This window comes from Corvus hawaiiensis, chromosome Z (assembly GCF_020740725.1).
Source record: "Corvus hawaiiensis isolate bCorHaw1 chromosome Z, bCorHaw1.pri.cur, whole genome shotgun sequence".
NCBI classification, from domain to species: domain Eukaryota; kingdom Metazoa; phylum Chordata; class Aves; order Passeriformes; family Corvidae; genus Corvus; species Corvus hawaiiensis.
In genome coordinates this window covers 22245680-22257542 of record NC_063255.1, presented here as the reverse complement: position 1 = coordinate 22257542, position 11863 = coordinate 22245680, and the positions used below count along the sequence as shown (strand labels likewise).

Genomic DNA, 11863 nt, shown 5'->3' with positions numbered 1-11863 from the left:
CATGGACGGTCTGTCAGTCCCCACGGAGTGTCTGTGTGTCCCCACAGACTGTCTGTCAGTCCCCATGGGTGCTCTGTGGGTCCCTATGGACAGTGTGAGTGTCCCCACGGACGATCCACCTGCGCCCCTCTCGCCCCCCGCCCCTCCCTCAGCCGCTCCCTCAGCTGCTCACCCTGCCCCGCCCTCACGGCCGCGGCCCCGCCCCCACCGCAGCCGCGCCCTGTGATTGGCCAGTGCCGCGGGGGGCGTGCCCCGCCGTCCATCGCTCTCTGTGATTGGCCAGTGCCGCGGGGGGCGTGTCCCACCGCCCATCGCTCTCTGTGATTGGCCAGTGCCGCGGGGGGCGTGTCCCGCCGCCCATCGCTCTCTGTGATTGGCCAGTGCCGTGGGGGGCGTGTCCCGCCGCCCATCGCTCTCTGTGATTGGCCGGTGCCGCGGGGGGCGTGTCCCGCCGCCCGTCCCTGCGCGGCCCGGTGCCGCCTCAGCGCGGGGCAGCGGGGCCATGGCCGAGGCCGTGCGACCCCCGCGCCGCGCCCGCGCCCGCGCCAAGGTAACGCGGCACCGACGGGGGCGAGGGGCGTCACCCGCGGGCGGGGGTGAGGGGGCGGCGAGGAGGTGTCCCGCGTATGGGGGTGGCCGCGCCGGGCCGTGTTTACATCCGTGTTTGTGCGGTCTCTCATGGTGGAGGGTGGAGAGTGGGGGAGCGTGTGTGGGTGATGCTGCTGTGGGAGTTTTTTTTTGTTTCATAGAAGGATTACTGCTGCTTCCTGCTGTTCTGCACTCCGTATCCATGGATTTGTCGTGTTTGCCGGGCGGGTGACGGGTGTGATAGGCCTTGTGCTGTAGCAGGATGTAAACAAGGTTTTTTTTTAATGTTGTCCTACGGCCTCCTGAGGGGTCCCGTGTCCTGTGGGAGAGCTGGGGGAATGTGCAGCAGTGGAACTTGTGTGCATTTACAGTGTTATAGTGTACTGTGAGGTGACAGTCCTACTGACAGAGTTGGGGGTGTTCAGCTGCACAAGAGAAGGCTCCAGGGAGAGCTCAGAGCCCCTGGCAGGGCCTAAAGGGGCTCCAGGAGAGCTGCAGAGGGACTGGGGACAAGGCATGGAGGGACAGGACACAGGGAATGGCTTCCCAGTGCCAGAGGGCAGGGCTGGATGGGATATTGGGAAGGAATTGCTGTCTGTGAGGGTGGGCAGGCCCTGGCACAGGGTGCCCAGAGAAGCTGTGGCTGCCCCTGGATCCCTGGCAGTGCCCAAGGCCAGATTGGACAGGGCTTGGAGCAACGTGGAATAGTGGAAGGTGTCCCTGGACACGGCAGGGGTTGGAATGGGATGGTCTTTAAGTTCCCTTCGACCCAAGTCATTCAGTGCTTCTGTGATACTACATCTCCTCTAGGTTTGGCTTTGAAATGCTGAGAACACGAGGCCGCGTGTAACTCATGACAGTGCTGCTTCTTCTTAAGTTGGTGCTGCAGTTTTTAAGTATCACTCTTCCTAGGTTTTTATCCTGTTTTGATTGTGTTCCTTGCTCGTGGTATTAGTACTGACAGCTTTCTGAAAGCTTTGTTTTCTTCACACAGAATGTTTGTGGGAGTGATCTGAACTACCTCACAAAGTGGAAATGTTTCCCTCTTTCTTGTTGTCCCTACGGACAACCATATAGAGCAAGGGCATTGAAGTAATGACTGTCAAAGCTCTTTGAAGACACTGAATTAATTGACCAGTGTTCTGTAAAACAAGGGTTAAATCTAAGTGTCAGGTGTGGGTGTGCTTCTTGAATAGAAGGCAAGTAAAGATTTGGCGGAAAAGCAATCCCAGGAGAGATACTGTGTCATTGTTTTGGTTTTGATTCAGCGCCCTGGCGTGGGCAAGGCAGTCAAACCTTCAAACTGCTGCCTAAGAGAATTGGTTCCCTGCAGGAAGGTGGTGAGTCATGGATGACACGCTGGTATTTCGTTAAGGACGTGTGTGGTGACTCCAGTCTTTAGCCATCTCTGCCAGGTGAAATTCACTGTGAAACAATTCACTGGAGGTGTCACATGTGAGAACCCTGAATTCTCCAGTACTACACATGACCCATTTCTGGTATTTCTATTGCTATTACTGTGCTCACCTCTGTTAATACCCGGGCGTGCCTGAGGATACAGTTTGTGGGTCAGTCACATTAAGGACTTTTCCATTCCCATGCCACAGAAAAAGCTGTAATCCTTTGAAATGCTGGAATTCTTGTGAGCTGAGAGAAAGGCTGGCTCAGCTGTGGAGCTGCCAAGTGGTGGAATGGAGCCCAGGGCTTTCTGACAATAGTAGTCCCAAAGTTAAACTTGTGAAGCACCAGACTGATTCAAACAGTGATGTGGCAATGCCAGTGCACCTGGAAAAGGTGATGAGGAGGCTCTCTGTCTGTTTGTTTCTGTGGGTGGCACTCAGGTTACTTCAGAGATATTTCCTGAAAAGTGGTAAGTGTCCTTAGAATTCGAGGGTCACTGATGATGTGCAAGGAGAGGAGGGTGGTCAGGCATGGGGCAAGGCTAATGAGCAGGTGCCATCTTCCTGTCCCTGGGAATGTTCCAGGCCAGGTTGGATGGGGCTTGGAGCAACCTGGTCTGGTGGAAGGTGTCCCTGGTCATGGAAAGGGTTGGAATGAGATGATCTTTAAGGTCCCTTCCAACCCAAACCGTTCTGGGATTCTTTGATCTGTGGGTTAAGCAGATTTTGCTTCCATGTTAGTTCAGAACCTGATTTCTCTCGTTCTTTCTCAGATGAAATCCCATTTAATGATTATGCCATTTTTTTTGGCTAGGAGAGTGAGAACTGAAAGGCACTTCATAAATTTTAAAAACAGCTGTGTCCGGGAGGGGTGCAGGCTGATATGAGAGCTAAAGGGAGTTTATTCTGTATGAGGACTGCAAGAGGAAACGTTGAGATTGTAGAGGGGAGAGGACCAGCATGTGTTTGTAAAGTGTGTGGATCAATACCCTGTATAAATATGATTTACTGATACAGTATCCTGTGGAAGTTACTGACTTTGAGGTAATTGTCAGGAGATGTTAATTATGACAAGTCCCAGCTTTAAAAAATTGCGCTGATGTATTTTTAACCTCTCACCTGCAGCTTTAGTTAGTGAGTCAGAGCTGTTTTGTGATCAGAAGTGTTTACAGGTTTTAATATACCAGAAAACAGTATGAAACAAAGCCTGAGTAATTCCTTTTTTGTAAAGGATCTGTGACCATACGTTCAGAGTAAAATTAGTCTTGAGATCAAGGTGAACTAGTGCCTTGATTTGAGCTGTGTTCATTTATGCTTTCTCTTAAGGCAAAGACATTCAGATGTTTAGTAAAAATACATGTGATACTGTGAGCAAGTTTCCGAAACTGTTGTCTTTTCCCCATTATTATTTCCCCATATTAAAAGCTTGTACTCATTTCACCTGTGTTCATTGTTACGTTATCTGGGTCATCCAAAACTGGAGCGCTGTGACCTAACTCCTCAGTTTTGCTCCTAATAAACTGCTAGTTCTACACAGTTTACAGATTGGCTAATCACTTTGCCAAGTTTTTGTTTTACAAGTTGGCACATGATTTACGGATTATCAAAATCTTTGTTCATTTTCTGTGCTATGCTTTTGGGAAGGAGGCTAATGTACACTTTAGATTAGGTTTATGGGAATTATTTACCCTCAAACTAATTTTAATTTTCAATTGATTTACAATTTTAATGGCACTGTTAAATTTTTCTACATCTCTAGTGTGTATTGCCTGCTGAAAATAGGTATTTCAGTAATTGTTCAAATATCATGATGGTTTTAGAATGTAGCTAGGGGTTACATTCCAGACTCACTTTGTTCTGAAATTACTTTTTTGAAAATATTTTTCATGGATCTGGATCACAGAGTAACTTTTTTTTTTTTTTTTTTTTTAGCAATACAGTGAAATTGACTGACTCTTCTTAGGTATCAGGGTCCTGTTATGTTGATTATTTTCTGTGTTAATGAAACAGTTTGTCCTGTGATATTTATAGATTTTTACTTAGAAATGTTGAAGCCTTGTGCAAGAGCTGACCGAGAAAATACACATTGATAGGCAGTCTTCAGCAGGCAGCTAAAGAACAAAGACTTGCTTGGTATATTTGTTTTTATCTTTAATATTACAAAAATTAGTATATTAAAAAGGGCTTTTGGAGTCATAATGCTGACCAGTGCTACTTTTGGTGTTGGTGGGATTTGGGATGCAAGATGGAGAGATTCACTTGGCAGTGACACTGTTAATTTTTTTGTTTTTTAGGAAAAAAAGAAAAAAAGTACTGAGGAGCCCCAGGTACAAGAGCCTGATGATGTCTTCCTGCCTCCTGTGGCAGAAGGGTCTTCTCAAGCCGGGAGAGTGCAAATGGAACATCCTGGAGAATTTACAGAAATTCAACTTGGAGATGAAGTAGACAATAGGAAAACTATAAATGATGTGTCTGACATCCCCCAAAGTCATTTATCTTCAGCAAATGAAGGGGGTCTGGCAGTCATTCTGGAGCCTCCCAAACATGCAGAAGAGGTCAAAGCTGGTTCTTCCCAGGAGGAATGTGAGGGGGATGTTGAGAAGAGTGAGAAGAACAAGTTGGACAAACCTCACAGCCCTGTGGAGGCAGCTGCTAGTGGATCAGGAAATTCTGATTTATTGAGTAGTACCTTTCAGTCCAGTGCTGCTGGCCCTCAGACAGTGCTGGGCTTTGTGCGGGACAGAGGAGCTGAAAACCTACAAGATGTTAGAAATCCTCTCGTCTGCTCTTCAGAGAAGCTTCCTCTCAGCACCTCACAGCGCTCTGAGAAATCCAAGTCACGTGTTCCACGGCCGGGATTCAGGTCGGTTTATCCAGACCTGTCCTCGGAACTGTCCTACGAGAGACCCACCATCATGGCAGTAAAACCCCTGATGCACCACGAGAGGCTATACCCAGAGCTCCCCTCTGAGCCAGAGCTGGTGCCATTCACCAGGGAGCAGCTGAAAATCTTTGAGCCCTGTTCGTGGCTGGAGAACGTTGACTCCTATGCTGAGGAATTCGAGAGTGTGGCTCACCAGGACAGGCACGAGTTCTACGAGCTGCTTCTGAACTACATGCGCTGCAGGAAGCAGCTGCTGCTGGCTGAGGCAGAGCTGCAGGCCATGACAACAGACTGCCAAAATGTGAAGGGGAGATTATGGACTTTCAAGGAACAACAGAAAACTGTGCAGGTGCTGTTGCTGAACCTACTTTTGAACCCAAACTAATAGGAAATTGATTTACTTGCTGCCAGGTTTATTGTACTTAAGCTGTTTTGTTGTAAAAGAATCACTGAATGTTACATGTTGGAGGGGACTTTAAAAATCTGATCCCAACCCTGTGTGCTATGGATAGGGACACCTCCCACTAGACCAGGTTGTTCAAGGCCTTATCCAGCCTGGCTTTGAGCACTGCCAGGATTGGGGCAACCTTCCTGGGCAACCTGTGCCAATGTCTCATCACACTCACTGTAAAGTTTTTTTTTCCTAGTATCTAACCTAAATTTCCTGTTCTTTCAGTTTAATCCTTTTAGTCCTTGTCCTGTCACTACAGTTCCTGACAAAGAGTCCCTGTCCAGCTTCCCTGTAGGCCCCCTGCAGATACTGGAAGGTGCTGCGAGGTTTCCATGCTCCTTCTTTTCTCCAGGCTGAGCAGTCTCAACTTTCTCAGCTTGTCTTCATAGGAAAGGTGCTCCAGTCCTCTTACCAGCTTCTTTGCTTCCTCTGGACTTGCTCTAACAGTTCCATGTCCAGAGATTATTGCGTATGCTTTCTGTCTCTCCACTAACCCTCAATACTTCAGAATATCATCCTCTTGAGACTTAAGTTTGTTGTTTTATTTTTAACCTCTGACATGTGCAGGGCGCAGGGAGATGTATTGGTGGTCTCTTTTGGGGTCAGAAAGAATGAGCTGTGTACACCCAGTTCTGCCCGTGGTGTCAGGTGAAGTTTGTACCACAGCACTCCGTGCAGGCGTGGGGGACACGTGGTGGAGTGACTGTAGCAGTGATGTCCCATCTGGCCTGCTGCCAACTGTAGGGACAGTTTCCATTGATGTCATTCCTGCTGTCAGAGTGGCAGCTGCAGGGGAGCTCGAGTCATGCTCAGGAGCAGCCCCGTAGCTCAGAGGGTGTGTAGGCCCATCCACTTGCAGTAACTTGTTCCATAAGTGTAGCTGTGGTTTTTCTTACTTCCAGAGTGGTCATGGTACTCTGTAACATTTTTGTCTGCAAAACAGAGGGGTTTATGGAGCTCTTTGGGGCAAACATCAGAAAAGTTTCCCCCAGACTCCTCCTGTGACACTTCCCTTCAGAGCTCAGCATTACAGTGGGAGTGAATGAAAATGTTCTGATGCTGTTTATAGCCCACACATCATCAAAATTGTCTGAAGATGCTGAACACTTATGCATAGGGTAGATTTTACTATTTCTGCGAGTGCAGTTCATCAGAGTTGAGGAATTGAACTGATCTCAATTCTTCCCTTTTTCTTGGGGAATAACACTGAGCCTCACTGGATTCTCAGGTTTGCAGGGATCATTTTTTGTACTGAAAGCAATTTTGGCTTTACTCTTGCATCCTCTAAGGTCATCACAGAGTTGTCTAAGATTTCTACTTGCTTTATTTCATCCCAGTTCAACATATATTTATGTCCAGAATAATTGTTGTCTTTATACCAATTTAAAATTCTTATTCTTCTGATTTAGGAAACACAGGGATGCTTTCAAGCTAAGCTTTCAAAGTGCTAGTTCTGAGGAGTGTTTCTTGGTTGCATACAAGATTAACAGGAATGTTATTTATGAAAAGAATAGCAAGAATGTTACTTATTGTAGTTTTCTTTTGCTGAAGAATTAGAGACGGCAGAGGAAAACTGACTTCAGCTTTTAATTTCAGTTTGGGTAAAGGTTAGAGTGTAGGTAATTTCTGAACATTTTAAACATGCAGTGGAGAATTGTTGCAAATTATCAGTTGTGGGAGTTATGAAAATACTTGTTTTTTTCCAGTACATGTTTTAGCTTTAAAACAGCAGATCCAAATGTTTATGAAAATCTATAAACTAAGAAGCAGGTGTACTCACTGGGAGTGAGACACCTGGTTTTGTTCACATCTCTCAGTGCTGCAGGCATGTAACTTCTGGCTGTTTCTAAACCTGAGTTACTGAGGGTTTATAAAATATTTTTTCTTCAGAAGCCAAGGATATGAATCTTCAGTAATCAGTAGCACAGAGGATATTGCCAAATGTTTGTATTTTCCATTTATGAAATGTCCCCTCTTATGAAGGCTTTGAAATCCGTTTAGGAGAGGGTTATATCATGATTGATTTCTGTTACGGTGACCCGGCAAAATGTCAGAACTGCTGACATAAAATATTTGCTCTCTTTTCAGGGTGTGTGTGCAGATCAGTGCAAAGTGACGGGTCACCACCGCTACCAGACAGTGGAGCTGAACGACAGCGTGCTGGGGGAGCTGAAGAAGCTGTTTGAGGCCAAAGCAGAGCACGTGCACCAGACCCTGGCACTGCACTCCTACACTTCGGTGCTGTCCCGCTTGCAAGTGGAGTCCTATGTTTACAGGTTGCTCAGCAGCTCGTCCCTGCTGAGATCTGTGGCCCTGCAGCAGCAAGAACAAGGTGTGTTTGCTGGTCTGGACTGCTCCCAGTCCTGGTCAGGGTGCCCAGCATCTTGTGCAGCTGCAGTTTTGGAGTCTTGTGGTGGAATTTGTGTACTGAAGTGTTTGTCTTCTGATACAAAAAACAGTTGATCTTATGTAGGGATCAGTGAAACTTTTTTCTGACAGGAAAATCTCCCATTCCCTTAACTTTATCATCTGGGCAGTAAAAGCTGAATGCAGGAGTGACTTCTGCTGTCTGAGATGTAGACTGACACTGATTACTGTACAGAAACACTGTGTGGATGGGACACCCAAACTCCCAATCTTTTGTTGTCCAAGGCGATATCTAATACAGTTCTTTTTCCTAATTCTAAAATGAGCTGGATATTTTTCCTGCTTGACTTCCTCTTGGAAGGCCATTTGACATCTTAAACTATTAATGCTTAGAATTAATCTTTTTGGTTTTCATCCTAAGTGTTTGGTTTGAGTTTGTGCCAATATAATCTTTTAGCTAAAGTATTTCCCCTTCTCCTGCCCCAGATATTTTTCTTTCCTAGTGCTCTTCCCTTTGCACTCCCAGATAGTTTATGTGCATAGTAAATGGTGGTTCTTACAAAGCTGATGTTGAGGGAAGGCCTCTTGTGAGAGTAACCATAATATATTCTTCTTATAATTAGTGTCCAGAGCTTAATTATAAGATTAAATAAAGTACTCTTAAGTATTCTTCTCTTACAGATTTAGTAAGCAGCTGTGTTGAAATATATTGGTATCTACAGATACAGAGACCAATTTTTTATGCAATCCCAAACCCACTGTTAATGTTGCTACTTCTTGTCAAAGCTTCTTTAATTCTGTTTTTAATTTACAGTTTCAAAGCAGTCAGAAAATCTCTCTTCAGACTTGAGCCACTTGAAGGAATGTATCAGTGTCCTTTTCAGCTTCACTCGCAGGGTTATTGAAGATCCTCAGTTTCACAGTGACCTTCTCATGTGGCTGCAGAGACTGGTGAGGGAGTATACATGGATATGTCTGATCCAGCACACGGGATGAATTGGAGAATAATTTCTGGAAGTGTTACTCTTTCTCTTACTGTCACATGGGCAATGATTTTTTTGGTGGGGTTTGTTCTACTTGAGGAACCAAATATCTTAGCAGACGTTTAGAATTGATTCCCTTATCTGATAAAGTCAAGCAGCATTAGTGAGGACTGGCACCTGAGCAGCCAGCACTGCTCAAAGTGAACTTAATAATACTCAGTATGCTTTCACTTATTTTGAAAGTAGAACTGTTCAGACTTGTCATGTTTGAGAAACTTTTGTTCTTGCCAATTTCTAAATAAATTAGATTTTAATGCAGGTGTAGAAAAAATAATTACACTGAAGAAAATGGTTTGTGGCTCATAAGGCAAGCAAGCAGATTTTAAATATTGTTCTCCTGTAACATGCTCTGAAAATTTAGGTTTGTTAGAAAGTGTGAGAAAAGAAAGGAGCTGTATTACTCTAGTTAGCAAAACTGTGAGAAAATGAACTTCGAAATTATTTACTTGATTTCTATATACATCCCTTTAGGTGTCTGTGCTGCAGAGAATTGGCTGTCCAGGTGACCATCTCTTCCTCTTCAACCACATCCTTCGGTGTCCGGCTGGCATCAGCGACTGGGCTTGTCCATTCATTCAGGTGTGAATGTTTAATTCTTTATCGTCAGCAGGTTGGAGTGAGAGAGGCGTGGGTAGAAGAGGAGAGTGTCTTGTGTGTGCTCAATCTCTCATGACCCACACTGCCTTTCCAGGTGTGTGGAATCATGGTGGCAGCTTTTATCGATGTTAGGCCAGCCATGTGCAGGTAACAGCAGAACACACTGCACTCTTAATGGAGAGATTCCATATGAAAGGGAGTCAAGGCCTCATGCACCAGGTTTTGGGAGTGTTCTCCAAAAAGTGGAAAGTGTATTTAGACTTGAAGCAGCAGCTGTATATGAGAAGTGAGATTGGAATCAGGTCTGTGATGTGTGAGGGATCAGGAGGAGCAGATGTTTTTATATCCTGTACATTGAAATGGCACTGGTTTTCGTGGGAAGTTCAGAGGCAAAGGAAAGGGTTCACTTTGTCTAGGTCAGAGGGAGTGCAGATATCCAAAGGCACCAGGATGTTCTTTCAAAGAACATATTTGCTCCTCTAAGAGGAGATAATGTTGGAAATACAGCCAGAGGAAAAGGGCTTCAATACACTGAGAGGAAAGGCAAGCAATGCAATAAAAGTATGGAATAGAATAATTTAGGGTGGGAAAGACCCTTAATGTCACTGAGTCCAATCAACCTAATGTGGTAGGATTTCGACTTCACCTGTGCTCAGTGTCTGAATTAGCCCTGGTGCCCACACCTACATGTGGAACAAAGAGAGAGGTTGTCTTTTTTTTTTTTTTTTTTTTGATGTGTTGTTTTTATTTTCCCCCCTCCTTTACTTCTTATAAGTAATTCTTTTGGACAAGTCACAATATTTTGCCATGGCAATACTTTCACCAGGGTGTGGTGCTGTCTGTTACGGATTCTTTTTAGTGTTAACAAAAACGTAGTGAGTTGTGGATTTCTCTGCTAAGATTAATTTGCCCTTTGCTTATTTTGATTTACTTAGATTTTTGCATTTAATTTCAGATCAAAGTCTTGGATAACCCATCAGGTGTCTTTCATTTCATGCAGTCTCTTGCCTTGCTTATGTCTCCTGTCAAGTAAGTATGAACTTTACTTTTAAACATGTTCTGATTATTTAAGAGTAGAAAACGCAACACAATCTCCTTGTAAAACTCCAAAAGTTCATTGCAGGTAAAGTCATAAAAGTGGGCACAAATAGATTCACAGTTTAATTCAAACTCGTTTTACTCATTCATCTTAAAATTCAGCCTTGGCAGTACCTCCTTGTGCTGTACACAGTATGATGCAGCTTTCTTTCAGCTGTGAAATAGCTTGTGAAGGCTGACAGACCCACAGGTTTTGTTACTGTGGGTTCTGAAGTATCTCTTGCTTTGCACCATGGCCTGTTTTTTATATTGTCTCTGCAATATAATCTCCTGAGTAAAGGTGTTAAGCTGGTGTACACACTGGTTGGACCTCTTGATCTATTTTCCATCCTTTTTATTTTTTTTTTTTAATTTTTAAAATGTAGAAGGAATGTGGTGCATGGGGAAGCTAGTTAATGACATTAGTCATTAGTGAAATCTGTTATGTTCTCCAGATAAAATACACAACTTGCCTCTCCCCCTGCCCAAATTTTGAGGTCAAGGAATCAAACTGCTGGTATTTAGGGTTGTCACTGTGATCTTGATAGTCTGTCTCTTACTTAAGTGAGAGTCTTGATTATTGAAAGCTTTTACTTTAAAGGATTTTATTTTCACATTTCCTTTCTGTCTGGGGAAACCAGTGTATCCTGAGAGAATGTGTGTTGCCAGTGCCTTTTGATACTTGTGTTTGGAGCAAGGGCTAACTTAATGTGTCTGGGCTGACGTTGTAAATGTTGATACCAGAACTCAGAGCCTCCACAGGGTCTGCTCTTACTGCTGAAAGAGCTGAGGCTTATGTGTTATCTTATCTTGTTCCGGTCCTGAATGTCAGGAACCAGGTTATCCTAGAGTCATTTGAAATCACAGGATTGTTTAGTTTGGGAAAGATCTTTAAGGTTGTTGAGTCCACCCTTAATGCAGAACCACTGCGTTCACTGCTGACATGTCCTCTGGTGCCACATCCATGAGCCTTCTGAACACTTCCAGAGATGCTGACTCCACGACTGCCACAGACAATCAGTTGCAGTGCCTGACCATGTTTCCAGGAAAAAAATTTCCCTGATACCCAACCTAAATCTCCTCTAGTGCAACTTGAGGCTGTTTTTGGTCCTATCACTTGTAATGTGGGAGCAGAGCCCAGTTGCTCCAATTGCTCCCCCTCCTGTCAGGGAGTTATGCAGAGCCACAAGGTCCCCCCTGAGCCTCCTTTGCTCCAGCCTGAGCCCCTTTCCCAGCTCCCTCAGCCGCTCCTGGGGCTCCAGCCCCTTCCCAGCTCCGTTCCCTTCCCTGGACACGCTCCAGCCCCTCCATGTCTCTCTTGTCCTGAGGGGCCCAGAGCTGTCCCCAGCACTGGAGGTGCCTCAGCAGTGCCAGCACAGGGGACGGGCCCTGCCCTGGGGCTGTGGCCACACCCTGGCTGGGACAGCCCAGGGGCCACTGGCCTCTTGCCCACTGG

The 11863-nt window shown here is 45.3% G+C and overlaps 1 protein-coding gene across 2 annotated transcripts in view; it reads left to right on the top strand.

Moving 5' to 3' along the window:
• Positions 1–463: 463 nt before the first annotated feature.
• EPG5 (ectopic P-granules 5 autophagy tethering factor) overlaps positions 464–11863 on the top strand; it is a 55093-nt gene continuing 43693 nt past the window's right edge. For both annotated transcript variants that reach the window (XM_048291586.1, XM_048291585.1), the window contains exons 1-6: positions 464–550; positions 4283–5221; positions 7412–7655; positions 8505–8641; positions 9205–9312; positions 10286–10359. In XM_048291586.1, the coding sequence (XP_048147543.1) occupies positions 503–550; positions 4283–5221; positions 7412–7655; positions 8505–8641; positions 9205–9312; positions 10286–10359 (1550 nt within the window). In that variant the 5' untranslated portion in view covers positions 464–502. The remainder of the gene's footprint in view (positions 551–4282; positions 5222–7411; positions 7656–8504; positions 8642–9204; positions 9313–10285; positions 10360–11863) is intronic.